The sequence below is a fragment of the Aquarana catesbeiana genome, linkage group LG13, assembly GCF_042186555.1.
Source record: "Aquarana catesbeiana isolate 2022-GZ linkage group LG13, ASM4218655v1, whole genome shotgun sequence".
Classification (NCBI taxonomy): Eukaryota; Metazoa; Chordata; class Amphibia; order Anura; family Ranidae; genus Aquarana; species Aquarana catesbeiana.
Genome location: NC_133336.1, coordinates 125,248,368 through 125,267,045, shown reverse-complemented (window position 1 = coordinate 125,267,045; position 18,678 = coordinate 125,248,368). Strand labels below are relative to the sequence as shown.

General features: G+C 41.8%; 1 protein-coding gene across 1 annotated transcript in view; it reads left to right on the top strand.

Annotated features, from left to right (window-relative positions):
* The window catches only part of PLCB2 (phospholipase C beta 2), a 405,331-nt gene that overhangs the window by 237,748 nt on the left and 148,905 nt on the right, over positions 1 to 18,678 (top strand). The window contains exons 12-15 of the mRNA XM_073609959.1: positions 3,189 to 3,271; positions 13,110 to 13,194; positions 16,322 to 16,472; positions 16,585 to 16,679. Of these exons, the coding sequence (XP_073466060.1) occupies positions 3,189 to 3,271; positions 13,110 to 13,194; positions 16,322 to 16,472; positions 16,585 to 16,679 (414 nt within the window). The remainder of the gene's footprint in view (positions 1 to 3,188; positions 3,272 to 13,109; positions 13,195 to 16,321; positions 16,473 to 16,584; positions 16,680 to 18,678) is intronic.

Genomic DNA, 18,678 nt, shown 5'->3' with positions numbered 1-18,678 from the left:
TTTACTGGCTACGCTCTGTATTCTGTCACACTGCCTTGTGTTTGCATAATTAATTCTCCTTATGACAGGACCAGAAAGCTTACCATTCATTACAGTAACACAATGTACTTCCACTCTGTGAGATACATTGTGAAAAGACACTGCCTGCAACATCTTTCTCTATGAAACAAAATACCGGAGTGGCATCCAGCTGATACTGTAAACTGTAAAAAACAATGCTGCTGTTGTTAATTAAAAGTGCACGAAGAACCACCCAATATCAGCCATTAGCTGTTTATAATAAATCTCATTTTTAATTAATGGAATCTGCAAGACTTCTTATAAAATTACACAATTGTATTTTAGAACTTTCTTAGAATTTTATTTAAAGCCCAATTGAATTTTCAGTTTAAAATGGCTAAATATATTTCAGGTGTATCAAAGCAAAAAAGGAAAAGGTGTGCAAATCTTAGTTTGTTTTCTTTAAAAAGCAGCCACAAAAGAAGCCTGTTCCCTGCCAGTATGCTGCAGGGTGGAACCTTTGCTCTCTTTGTGGAACCAGTGATCTGTTTGTAGAGGTCAAACATGCTCCCCACTGTGTCAAAACCAGTGTTTCAATCAACAGGCAACATGGGTTTTGCTGATTGCAGAGCTATAGGTATGATGCAGAAGGGGTGTGTCAGATGTCTGCACTGTGTCCTCAAAGAGTGCAAGTGCCCCACTCTGGAAGTACTGGCTGTACTTTGCACACCTTTTGTTTTGATGCATCTAGAAATTTATTTAACTGATGCCAACTAAAAGTTCAGTTGGACTTCAACTTTAAAAATGATTACCTAGTGAAAACTAGTCTATCTAGTTTACAAGTGAAAACTGAAACCGAAACCTTGAGGGAAAGTTCACAGCGGAATTGGACAGGAACACGACACACGTTTATGCGATTCCTGCATGTTCCCGCGTGGTGAGATTTTGTAGCCCATTCATCTGCGCCAGAATATAGAGAAAGCTGTGCATGCACTACTTTTAAAAAATGTGCTGCACCAAATTGCATGTTACTACAGTACCATGCAATTTACTACCCACAAATGCACTGCATTTGCAATCTGTGTTTTCAACGTAGTTTACAGTACATTGGCACCCACAGCTGATTGCAAACTCAGTGCTTTTTGAGCATGGTGCTGGAAATGTGCACGCCTTTCTCACACCATTCTGGTGTAAACGGGCACTTAGATGCTTTCAGGGAACTCAGCCTTCTAGCTCAGTGCCAAGTGTAATGAAGATAAAGAGTACTATGCATGAAATTGAGAAGCCATGCATTTAAATCAAATGTTTTTAATGCAGTTTGTAAAGCCAATTGCTTTTTTTTGGGGGGTGTTAGAAGATACCACCTTTATTGGGTGTATACGCCAGATAAGAATGCAGATATACAGGATATACAGTGCCTTGAAAAGTATTCATACCTCTTGAAATTTTCCACATTTTGGCATGTTTTAACCAAAAATGTAAATGTATTTTACTGGGATTTTATGTGATAGACCAACACATAAGTGGCACATAATTGTGAAGTGGAAGAAAAATGATAAATGGTTTTCCAAATTTTTTTACAAATAGATATCTGAAAAGTGTGACGTGCATTTGTTTTCTGCCCCCCCCCCCCCCCAAGTCAATACTTTGTAGAACATTTGGAGACATTTTTAAGGGGTATGAATACTTTTTTAAAGGCACTGTAATAAGTATGATGAAAATAGTTATTATTACAGTTATTATAGTTCTCATATTTATATTTGTGTTCTTGTATCATAGATTCATGATTAGTTCTATTATATTACTATATTGTGATGCATACAGTATTCTATATTAAACTCTATTGTCTCCATGTGACTTATAGCCCAGATGAAGGGGTTTTTCTCCTGACCACCAAAACACATTGGCTTTATACACTGGATTTTAACTAAAAACATTTTGGATTTGAAGTTTTGGCTTTCATTGTTATTGCATGGCACTCAGCTCATGGCACTTATCTTCGTCACACTTGGTACATGACCAAAGACTCCTGTTTTCGCCTTCAGTGTAGCAGCTTATTTGATCCATTTTCCCAGGTTTTGGAATTTGCTAAACCATTTTTAATGAAAAACTTCTTGGGATCCAGTGCCACCAATTCCAGTTTCTGGTTGCATACCTGCTTAGCACATTCATTTCATCCAGCTGTTATTGTAGTGCACATATCCACTCAAGTATTTCTTGTGATCTGAGAAGCCCTGGATGTGATTTAGGAAAGGAATTTCTAAATGTATTCAATGCAGGCTTCCTGTTGTCTCTCATAACCAGAATGCTTGACATAGAATAAAAATGATCATGAAGTTTTTTAGAACCATCAATCAGATTCAATTCTGCCTAGTAATTTGGAATGGTATAATAGGACAGGAAGTAGAGAGACAAAGGTACACAGCACAAAGGAACTATACTTTTAGTGATCCTGTGAGGTGCCCACTCTATTCTTATTTCAGTGTATTGCAAATAAACTAAGCAGCCTAAAGCTGAACTCCAGGAGTTCATTATTTTGTATACCTAACCTACAATGGTCCAGATTGGTATAATGTAAGTATGCATATCTTGTATCTGATGGGCCACTAGGGATGCTGGAAATCACTGTAGTAGGCCATACTACTACAGCAATAGCCATGATCTTTCAGGTCCTAGTTGGGTTCTATGCAACCAGCTTCCCCTCTGGACACTGACCACAGGAAGTCACTTGCTTGGAACTGCTGCCATTCATAGAACACCTTGTATTTTTTCAGTGAATTGATTGGATGAGGTATAGTTTGTGTTGTCACCACTCCTCCTCGGCACCTCATCCAATCATAGAATGTCTGGTCATAGAAGACCTGGAGCTTACATGGAGCTAAGAACTCTGTTTGCGCTCTCATGTGAGAGCACTTGATACCTGAACAGCAAATCACCTAACACCAGTGCTGTCACTTTTAAAAAGAGCCACATGCTTCCATAGTACCATCCATTGTATGTCTCTTGTTTTTTTCCAGAAAAACAGAGAGGAGGGGGAGCAAAGATAAGGTAAATAAAAGCAGAGGGCTTACATTGGCAAAACTCATGTTCACCCTCAAATAGTAGATGGAATGTGGAGATGGTAACAAATATATTTTCCACAAGTTATTGAACCAAATACCAAATAAAACATTGTCTTGTTGTCTTAGGATGTCATTGAAGCTATAGCAGAATCTGCTTTCAAGACGTCTTCTTATCCAGTGGTCCTGTCTTTTGAGAACCACGTGGACTCGTAAGTATCGTCAAATTTATAATGATATTGATGGTTTCATTGCTTTACTTTGTGGGAGGCAGATTCCAAGGCCTAATAAATTCCATGTGATAGCTTTAAAAAAAAAAAACATACAAAATTTCCAAAAAATTGCCATATGTATGGTCGACATAAAGATTTCTCCAACTAAATCCCCAGACTAGTATGGGCAAATATGCACATAGATACCCAATGAAAGAATTACATTTCTGCACAAGTGTGCAGCATATATAAGTGTCTGCATTAACAGAAATACATGAAATTCATTTAAACTACATCAATACACAATATACAGTATAGCATGCAACTCTGTTTTTATCTGTTACTTCCTTGCCTTCAGCCTACTTATGGTGTGTGAAGTGCCCCAGTGGAAGATTTCTAGTCCTACTTTAGTGACAGCTAGGCATGAGCTTCAAGTTCGAGTCGAACATGAGTTCGACTCGAACATCGGCTGTTCGATTGTTCGACAAAGATCTAACATTATGGGGCGTTTGCACCAAATTCGATCGGCGCATCACGCCCCATAATGCACTGTGTCATCGCAGTGCATTGCTGGCTGATGATTGGCCAAGCATGCACTATGACCCACATGCTTTGGCCAATTACAGTGCCGTTAACAAAGAGAGTCATTATTGGTCAAAGGCAGGGTGCCTTTGGCCAATTATGGCTCAGGGGGTTAAGTCCACGCCCCACACTAAATAAGGCCGCTTGCACGTTGGCCTCGTGTAGTGTGTTGCTGGCAGAGAGAGAGATAGAGAGAGAGTGTGTCATTTCATTTACGTTGAGCAGGCAGTTTATTCAGTTAGCTAGATCTTACTGCATACCGTTCCTGCTGTACTGTTTCTAGTATACGTCAGGCAGGCAGTTGGTTCAGTTAGCTGCAGTTTATTTAATATATATATACAGTTAGACTGATATATATATATATATATATATATATATATATATATATATATATATATATCCACTGTATCCAGTTTAGCTAGATCTCACTGCAGACCATTCCTGCTGTACTGTTTCTAATATACTTCTGGCAGGCAGTTGATTCAGTTAGCTGCAGTGTAGTTAATATATATATATATATATATATATATATATATATATATACAGTCAGACTGGTATATATATAATATCCACTGTATCCAGTTTAGCTAGATCTCACTGCAGACCGTTCCTACTGTACTTTTTCTAATATACTTCAGGCAGGCAGGTGATTCCGTTAGCTGCAGTGTATTTAATATATATATATATATATATATATATATATATATATACAATATATACAGTCAGACTGGTATATATATATATATATATATATATATATATATATATATATATATATATATATATATATATATATATATCCACTGTATCCAGTTTAGCTAGATCTCACTGCAGACCGTTCTTGCTGTACTGTTTGTTTCTAATATACTTCAGGCAGGCAGTTGATTCAGTTAGCTGCAGTGTATTTAGTATATATATATATATATATATATATATATATATATATATATATATATATATATATATATAGTCAGTCTAGTATGTATATATATATCCACTGCATACAGTTTAGCCAGATCTCACTGCAGACCGTTCCTGCTGTACTGTTTCAATATACTTATATATATATATATATATATATATATATATATATATATATATATAAAATACATCCCGGCTTTGTGTATTCATATATATATATATATATATATATATATATATATATATATATATATATATATACACACACACTGTATCCAGTTTAGCTAGATCTCACTGCAGACTGTTCCTGGTGTACGTATTCAAATACACCTTAAGGCAGGCAGGCAAGTGATTCAGTGATCCGCAGTGCATTAAATATATATACAGTCTCCAACATATATATATCCACTGTATTCCAGTCTAGCCAAGCCTATATCTGACTGCAGGCCATTGCTGGTGTACGTTTTCAAAAACACTTTCAGGCAGGCAGGCAGGCAAGTGATTCAGTGATCTGCAGTGCATAAAATATATATACTGTCTCCTACATATATATCCACTGCATTCTAGTCTAGCCAAGCCTATATCTGACTGCAGGCCATTGCTGGTGTACGTTTTTAAATACACTTTCAGGCAGGCAAGTGATTCAGTGATCCGCAGTGCATAAAATATATATACTGTCTCCTACATATATATCCACTGCATTCTAGTCAAGCCAAGCCTATATCTGACTACAGGCCATTGCTGGTGTACGTTTTCAAATACACTTTCAGGCAGGCAGGCAAGTGATTCAGTGATCCGCAGTGCATAAAAAATATATACTGTCTCCTACATATATATCCACTGCATTCTAGTCTAGCCAAGCCTATATCCGACTGCAGGCCATTGCTGGTGTATGTTTTCAAATACACTTTCAGGCAGGCAGGCAGGCAAGTGATTCGGTGATCTGCAGTGCATTAAATATATATACAGTCTCCAACATATATATATATCCACTGCATTCCAGTCTAGCCAAGCCTATATCTGACTGCAGGCCATTGCTGGTGTACGTTTTGAAATACACTTTCAGGCAGGCATGCAGGAAAGTGATTCAGTGATCCACAGTGCATAAAATATATATACTGTCTCCTACATATATATCCACTGCATTCTAGTCAAGCCAAGCCTATATCTGACTACAGGCCATTGCTGGTGTACATTTTCAAATACACTTTCAGGCAGGCAGGCAAGTGATTCAGTGATCCGCAGTGCATAAAAAATATATACTGTCTCCTACATATATATCCACTGCATTCTAGTCTAGCCAAGCCTATATCCGACTGTAGGCCATTGCTGGTGTACGTTTTCAAATACACTTTCAGGCAGGCAAGTGATTCGGTGATCTGCAGTGCATTAAATATATATACAGTCTCCAACATATACATATATATCCACTGCATTCCAGTCTAGCCAAGCCTATATCTGACTGCAGGCCATTGCTGGTGTACGTTTTGAAATACACTTTCAGGCAGGCATGCAGGAAAGTGATTCAGTTATCCACAGTGCATAAAATATATATACTGTCTCCTACATATATATCCACTGCATTCTAGTCAAGCCAAGCCTATATCTGACTACAGGCCATTGCTGGTGTACGTTTTCAAATACACTTTCAGGCAGGCAGGCAGGCAGGCAAGTGATTCAGTGATCTGCAGTACATAAAATATATATACTGTCTCCTACATATATATCCACTGCATTTTAGTTTAGCCAAGCCTATATCTGACTGCAGGCCATTGCTGGTGTACGTTTTCAAATACACTTTCAGGCAGGTAGGCAAGTGATTCAGTGATCTGCAGTACATAAAATATATATACTGTCTCCTACATATATATCCACTGCATTTTAGTCTAGCCAAGCCTATATCTGACTGCAGGCCATTGCTGGTGTACGTTTTCAAACACACTTTCAGGCAGGCAGGTAGGCAGGCAAGTGATTCAGTGATCCGCAGTGCATTGAATATATATACAGTCTCCAACATATATATATCCACTGCATTCCAGTCTAGCCAAGACTATATCTGACTTCAGGCCATTGCTGGTGTACGTTTTCAAATACACTTTCAGGCAGGCAAGTGATTCAGTGATCCGCAGTGCATAAAACATATATACTGCCTCCTACATATATATCCACTGCATTCTAATCTAGCCAAGCCTATATCTGACTGCAGGCCATTGCTGATGTACGTTTTCAAATACAATTTCAGGCAGGCAGGCAGGCAGGCAGGCAAGTGATTCAGTGATCCGCAGCACATAAAATATATATACTGTTTCCTACATATATATCCACTGCATTCTAGTCTAGCCAAGCCTATATCTGACTGCAGGCCATTTCTGGTGTATGTTTTCAAATACACTTTCAGGCAGGCAGGCAAGTGATTCGGTGATCCGCAGTGCATTAAATATATATACAGTCTCCAACATATATATCCACTGCATTCCAGTCTAGCCAAGCCTATATCTGACTGCAGGCCATTGCTGGTGTACGTTTTCAAATACACTTTCAGGCAGGAAGGCAAGTGATTCAGTGATCCGCAGTGCCTTAAATATATATACAGTCTCTAACATATATATCCACTGCATTCCAGTCTAGCCAAGCCTATATCTGACTGCAGGCCATTGCTAGTGTACGTTTTCAAATACACTTTCAGGCAGGCAGGCAGGCAGGCAAGTGATTCAGTGATCCACAGTGCATTAAATATATATACAGTCTCCAACATATATATATCCACTGCATTCCAGTCTAGCCAAGCCTATATCTGACTGCAGGCCATTGCTGGTGTACGTTTTCAACGACACTTTCAGGCAGGCAGGCAGGTGATTCACTGATCTGCAGTTCATAAAGATATATATATATATATATAGTCTCCTACATATATATCCACTGCATTCTAATCTAGCCAAGCCTATACCTGACTGCAGGCCATTCCTGGTGAAATTTTTCTAGTAAACTTCAGGCTGTGTTTTGCTAATCCAATTTTACAGCATGTCTGAAAGGCCACCAAGGAAAGGCAGACGCTCACAGGCCACTAAAAGAGGGCAAGCAGGCTCTGTGTCTACAGCCAACAGTGCTGGTCGTGGACACGGTGCATCCTCAGCACGTGGCCGTGGGGCACGCTTGTCCTTTTTTTCGTCAGCTGGCCGTGTTGAGCCACAACATGCAGAAGAGTTGGTAGAGTGGATCACAAAGCCGTCTTCATTCTCCTCATCCTCTGTCGCCCATTCTAAGACAAGATTAGCTGCTAATGCAGCTGCCAAAGCGGCCTTTTTCATTGGCTCAATGACATCAGTCACTCCTTCCCTAGCCCCACCATCATATCCTGAGGAGTCCCCCGAACTGTTTGACCACAGTGTCGGGTACATGCTCCAGGAGGCTGTGCAGTGTTTAGAAGGCTCAGGTTGAGGATGAAGGCAGTAACGTGAGCGCAGAGAGAGGGGCTGCCCAAGAAGGACGAGAAACTGGCAGTCATGTTCCCCCAGCTGCAGCATACTGCCAGGTTTGCTCCAGTGGCGAGGAGGAAGGGGATGATGATTTCACTGACTCTATGTGGGTGCCTGATAGAAGAGAGGAGGAGGAGGCACATCTCCAACGAGGCAGGATGCCCTCTAGGGGCCAACTTAAGGACAGCCAACCGACTGCATCGCACCGCAGAGCTCCGCATGTGCAGGACAATGCTGACTCCGCGCGTCTTTTCAAAAGTTCTTTGGTGTGGGCCTTTTTTGGGACGTGTGCAGCAGATCACACCATTGCTGTTTGCAACATATGTCTGAAGCGTATCAAGTGTGGCCAAAACAGCAGCCGCTTGGGCACCACATGCTTGACCAGACATATGTCGAGCTCCCATGCAGTCCGTTGGCAACAGTTCTTAAAAGACCCACACCAAAGAACAAGGCGGACCTCTTCTTGCTCCTCATCAGCTGGGATCTCCAACCCCACTACACCTTCAGTCCTCTCAGAGACCTGCACTGAGAGGAATGAAGGTGTAGAATTAGGTGTCCCAAGCACTTGCAGGCAATCTGCTAGCGGTACACCTAAATCCGTTTGTAGCAGGCAAATTTCTCTACCCCAGTTGCCAAACCGTCAAAAAAATTTGGTCCCAGCCATCCACATGCTCAGCGGCTGAATGCTAGTTTGGCTAAATTGCTAGCACTCCAACTGCTTCAGTTGGTAGACTCTGCCCCCCTTTTGAGAATTTGTGGAATATGCGGTACCTCAGTGGCAGGTTCCGAAACACCATTTTTTTTCTCAGAAGGCCATTCCAGCTCGTTATCGACATGTGGAAGGCAATGTCTTGGCCTCGTTGGACAGGGCGGTCAGCGGTAGGGTGCATATTACCGCTGACTCATGGTCCAGCAGGCATGGACAAGGACGTCACCTTTCTTTCACGGCGCACTGGGTAATCCTGCTTGCAGCTAGGAAGGATGCTCGACAGGGTGCAGTAATGTTGGAGCTTGTTCTGCCACCACGCCTCCAAAATGCTGGTAGTGGTGATTCTGCCACACCTCTCTCCTCCACCCCCTCCTCTTCTTCTTCCTCTATGGCCTCTGCCTGTGCAGTTTTGACCTCGGAACCAGCGGTGCTCCGTAGGCATTCTAGGGGCTACACAAGCACTCAGGAAAAAAGATGCCATGTGGTGCTTGAGTTGGTCTGCTTAGGGGACAGGAGCCACACTGGGGCAGAGATTCTGGCAGCTCTGCAGGGGCAGGTTCAGAGGTGGTTGACGCCATGCCAGCTTCAGGCAGGAATGGTGGTTTGCGACAATGGCACCAACCTCCTCTCCGCCCTCCGACAAGGATACTTGACCCATGTTCCCTGTTTGGCTCACGTCCTTAATTTGGTGGTGCAGTAGTTCTTGTGCAGGTACCTGGGCTTACAGGATCTCCTGAGGCAGGCCAGGAAAGTCTGTGGGCATTTCCACCGGTCATATAATGCCAGTGCTCGGCTGGCTGACCTTCAAAAGGAATGCAACCTGTCCAAGAGCCGCCTCATCTGTGACATGCCCACTAGGTGGTCCTGTCAGCATTTTAGGAGGCCACGAGGATGGTGAGCAGTGACAGTGCATGCATCAGTGATACTGTCCCTCTTGTCTTCCTGTTGGAGCACGTGCTGCGTGGAATAATAGACAGGACACTTGAGGCAGAACAGAGGGAGGAAGAGGAGGACTTCCTTACCTCTCAAGGCCCCCTTTATCCAGACAGTATTTCTGCAGGCCCGCCTATCACACAGGAAGAGGAGGAGGTAGAGGATTGTGTCAGCATGGAGGTGGAGCCTGGCACTCAGCATCAGCAGTAGTCTTCAAGGGATCGTTTTCAGTCCCCAGAAACCCATGGTCTTGTACGTGGCTGGGAGGAGGTGGCTCCGGATCATGTCATCCTTAGTTACCCAGAGGACTCCGGACCGAATGCCTCAGCAAACCTACGCTGCATGGCCTCCCTGATCCTGCAAAGCCTGCGAAAGAACCCTCGAATTTGTGGTATCAAGGAGAGGGATCAGTACTGGCTGGCAACCCTTCTTGATCCACATTACAAGGGTAAGGTTGCGGAACTTATCCAGCCTTCGCAGAGGGAGCAGAGGATGAAACATCTTCGGGAGGCCTTGCAGAAAGGTTTGTGCAATGCGTTTCCAGAGCCTGGGAGGTTGCAATTTTCTGGTCCTCCTGGACAACGTGTTGCTGAGGCTTCGGCAAGTCACAGAAGGAGCGGTGGAGAAGGTGGTCGTCTGGCCGATGCGGTTAGACAATTTTTTAGTCCGCAGCCCCAAGTTATGATCGGTTCCAGCAACCATCGCCAGCATCTGATTTACATGGTGCTGGAATACCTTAGGGCAAGATCAAACTTGGAGACTTTTCCAACCAAAAATCCACTGGGTTACTGGGTCTTGAGGATGGATCACTGGCCAGAGCTTGCACAGTATGCAATTCAGCTACTGGCCTGCATCCAACGTTCTATCTGAATGCACATTCAGTGCTGCTGGAGGCTTTGTAACCAATCACAGAGTGCGCCTGTCAACAGACTCGGTTGATCGGCTCACCTTCATAAACATGAATCAGTCTTGGATCACCCGCTATCAAGCACATGATGCTGATGTAACCGATTGTAACCAAAATCCAATTGTCATTGGGACAGAGAGTGAGGTGAAATCTTCTGAACAGGGGCACAGACAGCAAAACAAATGTTATGGGGGTGATGATAACCCTTCCCTATGTTATCCAAAAAGCTTAAAAATAGATTTTTTGGCTGGAGCTACACTTAAAAAATGTACCGCCTGTATACTACTGTTCAGAGTATATAGGGCCTGGGGGCCCCACGCCTTTTCTTTTTTTAATTTGAGTGTGGGATTCCCCCTAATATCCATGCAAGACCCTAAGGGCCTGGTAATGGGCTGGGGGGGGTACCCATGCCGTTTTTCTCAATAATTTTCATCCATATTGCCAGGACCCGACATTACATTACAGCCGCAGGCAGTTTTAGATGACTTTTATTCCCTTAGAAATGTAATTTTGTGCAGGGACTGGTCTAAATACAGGAAACACGCGCCACTATACAAGCATACTATAGACACCCCCCAGGTACGATATTTAAAGGAATATTTCACTTTTATTTTTTCACTTTAAGCATCATTAAAATCACTGCTCCCGAAAAAAACGGTCGTTTTTAAAACTTTCTTTTGCATTGATACATGTCCCCTGGGGCAGGACCCGGGTCCCCAAACCCTTTTTAGGACAATAACTTTTATATTAGCCTTTAAAATTCACACTTTCGAGTCTCATAGACTTTAACGGTATTCGAATGTTCGTGTGAACTTTCGGTCCGTTCGCATGTTCTAGATATGAACCGAACCGGGGGGTGTTCGGCTTATCCCTAGTGACAGCTGTAGAAATTGGAATTTCCCATCATTTTCACTTCTGGTGACAATGACCACTAGGACAACAAAAGAGGGTCAATCTCTCTAGCGAGGACACTGACTGCAATAACAATCACACAGAAATCCAAAACTATGAAAAAAAAAAAAAATGTGGGCTATACATACATTTCAGTCACCAGTAAAGATAACCAATCCACTGTTAGGTAACACATGTTCTTGTATATAAATTATAATTACATATACAATATATATAATATATATAGTATAATCTATTCATGCATGATTTTAACAGGGACCACGCAAGTACACATTCCAGTGGAAAGGCCGAAAAAGCCAGAAACATTCTAGTTTTTAGGCATGGGATTGTACACACCATTAACACCCATCATACCATAAGAACATACCTAAAATATAAAATAAACACACAACAAGGATTGTGGAAAAGCTTAGGCCGCGGCCCCTTTATTGGCTTTAAAACAATTTTAATTATGAAAGGAACTTTAACCTTTAATACCAAACAGAACTGCTGTTAACTATTAACAGACAAACATGCTTAGTCACTAAGACTCAAGCAGCAATATCTTATATCAACCAAATAACAGCTTACCAACCACTGTCCACCCACAAAGTGGGCAACATTACCCAAAAGATAGACCTTCAATATCAATCAGAACTGTTGTTAACCAATAACAGACCAACAAGCTTAGTCACTAAAACTCAAGCCACGATATCTTATACAAATCAAGTAACAGCGCACCAACCACTGTCCACCTACAAAGTGGGCGACATTACTCACATAAAAAGGGACCGCGACGAGGGGAAATAACAAAGGGGAGGGGAATTAACAAAGGGGAGGGATGGTGGGAGAGCAGGTCAAAATATCCAAAAGGAAGGCTGAGGAAAATCCAGAGGTGAGTCTAGCTGAGAGACCTGAGGTAAATGCTGACTCTGCCCAGTGACAGGAGAGGATATAGGTAACAGGTTACACTCATTGGCTAGGTGTTTCTCACCAAAGGATTTGTCACCAATCCAGTGCTCAGCATCTGAGGTAAATCTTCCTAGCAACGGCAGGCAGCTTGTCACCTGAAACACAAAACAGAAAGAACCAGCAAAGCAGCCAAAGAGAGTCATGTACTTAACAATCACCATAGCCCTCTATTAAGAGTAAAATGTATTTATAAAACAAATGGGTGTCAGGGGTGACAATCTCATGGGGCCACTTCTCTATTTTATTCTTTCGTGGCCCTGACATTCTGAACCAAATGTATGATGATGGGCTTCAGTCACCAAATCCTGATAATTTTTCTGCAGTTATTGTAGTTTAAGATACATGTAAGGATTATAAAATATATTGTGTGCCACAATTTTAGACCTTTTTATTATTAGCTTTGTATTTAACATTATAAAAAAGTAACATATTTTAAATACATTTTAGTGCAAAGCAACAGGCAAAGATGGCTGAGTACTGCAGGACAATATTTGGTGAAATGTTACTGACAGAAGTACTGGAGAAGTTTCCTGTAAGTACAAAATGTTACCTACTACTCGATCTATATCAATGCAGGTCCAACAGCATGCTTAAAGATTGACGCTACATTTTAGACTATGTTTCATCTTGCCATTTTCTGGCTATAGATGGATCTTTTTTTTTTTTTTTGATCAGCCAGAGGACTGACCACAAATAAACAAATGGATTCTCCCATCCATACAAGCGAGGTAGGTGTAGGAAATCCTTGCCGCTGTGCTATTGCATTCTGACAGTGGAGACTCCTCTGCTGTCAAAATACAATGATCAGCACTGAATGAAATGAATGAAAATTTTCCAACATTCCCGTTTGAGAGAAGCTGATCATTAGAGCAGAAGCAGCCATAGATAGACTGAAATTCAGCCAGTCCATGCTGAACTGGCCGATTTTCTATCTATCTATAGCCAGCTTTACACTCATATTTAGGGTGTAACATGTAATATGGTTGCAAATAGACCCCCTTTCCCTCAAACTGCCCATTCCCTGATCAAGTGCAGAGGCTCTTCTGCCTGGCAGCAACTGTCGCTCATGAGTTTTGTGCTAATGTGCAGGGCTCCGCGTGCAAAGAGATCTGTGAATGAATGAACTACAAGTCCTGTCTTCCACTATGGCAGACAAACTTGTACTTATCAAAGGAACACAAGTGCTGTGATTACCACACTGTTAGTCCATTGACACTTCCTAAAGCTCTGCCTCCTCAGGCTCTCTAACTGAAAGTCCATACCTTAATACAGGCATAGAGCTAGTGGAGTCTGCAGGAGTCTGGCATTGCACCCGTGATCTACTGATCACGATTGCATTACTTTGCAGGCTTATTTGCAACAAAAAAACTAAATATGAATGCACTTTTTTTTGCTGCAAATACGGGTACTTTTATTATTTTATGTGCAAAAGGTGGACTTAGCCATTACAGTATATCATAACCCAAAAACAAAAAATACACCTTAGCAGTTCCTAGATGTTTTGGCTCCATTCATTTTCTGTTTGTATATGATTTAGCAGAAGAGCTTCAGTCAAAATGGATGATTATGTTTTGGTAGAGTAAGTTAAAGGGGTTGTAAAGTCATAAGGTTTTTTATCCTAATGCAATCTATGCATTAAGATAAAAAGCTTTCTGTGTGCAGTAGCCCCCCTCAGCCCTCCTAATACTTACCTGAGCCCCATCTCCAACAATGTCCACGAGTGTCTCGGCCGCCCGGGATTCTCCCTCCTGACTGGCTGAGACACAGCAGCGGTGCCATTGGCTCCCGCTGCTATCAAAGTCAGTTAGCCAAGGCAGGGCCGAACCGCAGCTCCATGTCTGAATGGACACAAGGAGCTGCAGCTTGGCTTGGGAGACCCCATAGCAAGCTGCTTGCTGTAGGGGCACTCAACGGGAGGGAGGGGCCAGGAGCACAGAAGAGGCACCCAGGAGGATCTGGGCTGCTCTGTGCAAATCCACTGCAACAGAGCAGGTAAGTATACCATGTTTGTTATTTTTATAGAAAAAAAATTACTTTACAATCACTTTAAACAGTCTCAAGCAGAGATCCTCTTCTACATTGCCTTGAAAAAGTATTCATACCCCTTGACATTTCCACATTTTGTCATTTTACAACCAAAAACGTACTGTATATGTATTTTATTGGGATTTTATGTGATAGACCAACACAAAGTGGCACATAATTGGGATTTTTTTTTACAAATAAATATCTGAAAAGTGTGGTGTGCATTTGTATTCAGCCCCCTTTACTCTGATACCCCTAACTAAAATCTAGTCCACCTGTGTGTAATTTAATCTCAGTATAAATACAACAGTTCTGTGAACCCCTCAGGGGTTTGTTAGAGAAACTTAGTGAACAAACAGCATCATGAAGTCCAAGGAACACACCAGACAGGTCAGGGATAAAGTTGTTGAGAAGTTTAAAGCAGGGTTAGGTTCTAAAAAAATACCCTAAGCTTTGAGCATCTCACGGAGCACTGGTCAATCCATCATCCGAAAATGGAAAGAGTATGGCACAAATGCAAACCTACCAAGACATGGCCATCCACCTAAACTGACAGGCCAGGCAAGGAGAACATTAATCAGAGAAGCAGCCAAGAGGAATAATTCTGGAGGAACTGCAGAGATTCACAGCTCAAGTGGGAGAATCTGTCCACAGGGCAACTATTAGTCGTGCACTCCACAAATTTGGCTTTTATGGGAGAGTGACAAGAAGAAAGCCATTGTTGAAAGAAAGCCAAAAGAAGTCTCGTTTGCAGTTTGAGAGAAGCCATGTGGGGGACCCAGCAAATATGTGGAAGATGGTGCTCTGGTCAAATGAGACCAAAATTGAACTTTTTGGCCTAAAAGCAAAACGTGTGGTGGAAAACTAACACCCCATATCACCCTGAACACACCATCCCCACCGTGAAACATGGTGGTGGCAGCATCATGTTGTAGGGGTTGCTTTTGTTCAGCAGGGATAGGGAAGCTGGTCAGAGTTGATGTGGAGATGGATGGAGCCAAATACAGGGCAATCTTAGAAGAAAACCCATTAGAGTTTGCAAAAGACTTGAGACTGGGGTGGAGGTTCACCTTCCAGCAGGACAATGACCCAAAACATACAGCCAGAGCTACAATGGAATGGTTTAGATCAAAGCATATTCATGTGTTAGAATGGCCCAGTCTAAATCCAATTGAGAATCTGTTGCAAGGCTTGAAAATTGCTGTTCACAGACGCTCTCCATCCAATCTGACAGAGCTTGAGCTATTTTGCAAAGAAGAATGGGCAAAAATGTCACTCTCTAGATTGCAAAGCTGGTAGAGACATACCCAAAAAAGACTTGCAGCTGTAATTGCAGGAAAAGATGGTTCTGCAAAGTATTGACTCAGGGTGGCTGAATACAAATGCACGCCACACTTTTCACATATTTATCTGTAAAAAATTTGGAAAACCATTTATCATTTTCCTTCAACTTCACAATTATGTGTCACTTTGTGTTGGTCTATCATATAAAATGCCAATAGAATACACTTATGTTTTTGGTTGTAACATGACAAAATGTGGAACATTTCAAGAGGTATGAATACTTTTTTCAGGACACTCTTAGAACCTTTCAATAGCCGGTTTATCACTTTTTTTTTTCATTTTTTCAATAGCTAAAACCAGGATGTCCAGTGCCAAGCCCCAAAGACCTGATGGGAAAAATCTTGATTAAAAATAAAAAGAACCAAGCTTTTTCTTCAGCCGAGAAAAAAGCACAGAGTGGTGAATCAGATCAGACAAATGCACAATCCAACGAAAATGCAGGTATACGCAGGCTGGTGGTGACACTTATCAGTGGTAGTCCATTGGTTGTAATGTTTTAATATTTTCTGATAATCCAGATAATTTATCAGTTGCTTTTTACATTTTCTTGTAGAAAACGAAACAGTGGAAGAAGCAGGTGGAGAGAAGACAGGGGAAGAGGTGGTAGAGAATATGGATGAAGAGGAGAAACAAATCCAGTCTGATGAAGTGAGCTCTCAATATAACATCATACAATCTATTCTGGCATCTTGAAAATTGCATGGCAGGGATTTAGAAAGGGAACCACTGTGCTGTCTAGATTTACATGAATCACCATTTACATGCAGAATTTTGACTTGGGATTACAGTTACCAACATTATCATTGTAGGAAACCACTAGGTAAATAGGTAATCGGTAGAAAAAGTAGAATAGGTAATCGCAAATTTCGGTTCCAGTACCTTATGTCAGTAGAATTAAACTGGTACAACTATTCCAGTTAGTCAGGTTAAACCTGGCAGAGAAATTTAGAGGTACCTTCATAGAATAAAGAGTGCAAAAGTTAAATCAGCCCAGCTAATCTGGGCAGCTACTGTAAGGGAGTTTAGCAAAACACGTAGCCACTCATTAAAATTAGAAGAAAAGAGGTGTAACCTTAAACTACGTAGAGGGTTCTTTACTGTAAGAGCGGCAAGGATGTGGAATTCTCTTCCACGGGCAGTGGTCTCAGCGGGGAGCATTGATAGTTTCAAAAAACTATTAGATATAGCAACTGAACAACCGCAGCATACAGGTATATACAATGTAATACTGACATATAATCACACATATAGGTTGGATTTGATGGACTTGTGTCTTTTTTCAACCCCACCTACTATGTAGCTATGTAACCTACTCTGAAAACTCTGTGTAGGATCTACACCTTCTATATGATTAGGGGAAATATACATGGGGGTGCATTGCACATATGACATGGGTTGATTTTGCAAAAGCAATTGTTTTATATCATTTTGGTATGTAAACATGGAATTATGATTAAAGAAAAACAGCCACTGCAGAATTTATGCAATGAATCAGGTCCTCCCAAATAATTATCTCCAGCCGCAGGGATTGTCTATGGTCAGATAACGATTAATAACCCAGTGATTGATCCATGCTATTGCTAGAATATTCTTCCAGCAGCGTGTCGGTGCAATCAATGACCAGGCTTAGGAAATGCTGGACAGACCTGAAAATGAATTGCAGCTCAGCAGCAGGATACAGCAGAGCCATACACGACATTTAGCCAGCCCAGGGCAGGGGTGCTACTTACACCCACCTTAAATATTTGCCTTGTTCCTATAGGCAAGAAACATCTGCACAAATAGTTCTTGCTCCCAAAAGCTGAGTATCCTGCATTACAAGTGATTAGGTAGGGGTAAAAACGGGTAATGTACAGAGCATAGTGCTATACATTGCTTCTTGAAGTGCAGAAATCTTTCAGTTTTCATATATACATCAAAAATCAAATCAAATAAATAAATAAAAACCTAAATGCATATGAGCGCACGTGTGTGAAGAATCTTCTTTTTATCTTCTTAAAGCGGAGGTCCAGTCTCCTGTGGAAAAATATAAAAGTCAGCAGCAACAAAAACTGTAGCTGCTGACCTAAAAAACAGCCACTCATCTGTCCCACGATCCAGTGGTGTGCTCACCCCAATTGGGCTCACCCACTATCTTCATTCCTCAGTGCAGGCATCTTCACTATGGGCACACGGTTGTGACAGCTTGCGGCTTTACAGCCGGGTGCCCACTGCACATGCACGAGTAGCTCTGCACATCATGAACGATTGCTGCAGTCTTCTGGGACCTGTCAGTGTCCCAGAAGACTGCGGGGGGGGGAGAACGTCTGTTTCTAACGGCATATGCGGTCGGAACGGAAGTGGGAGCGGGTACCTGTCAAAATCGCCAATTCTTCAAGAGGAGCGGGGGACGAGTCCTTAAAGCGGAACTTCCCCTTTTGGGTGGAGCTCCACTTTAAGTGCTCACAAAATTATATCAGCATAGTGAATGTGTAAAACCACCACCTATTATGGAGGAAATGCAAATAAAAGCTCAACATGAAAGAATCAGGTTCTGGGTCATCTGGAGCGGCTCTAGATATTCTCCCCAAGGAGCAAGAAGTTTTATGGTGGTCCTCTGCAAAACATCATCTCGCATGAATTCACATAGAGATATGAAAACAAAGCA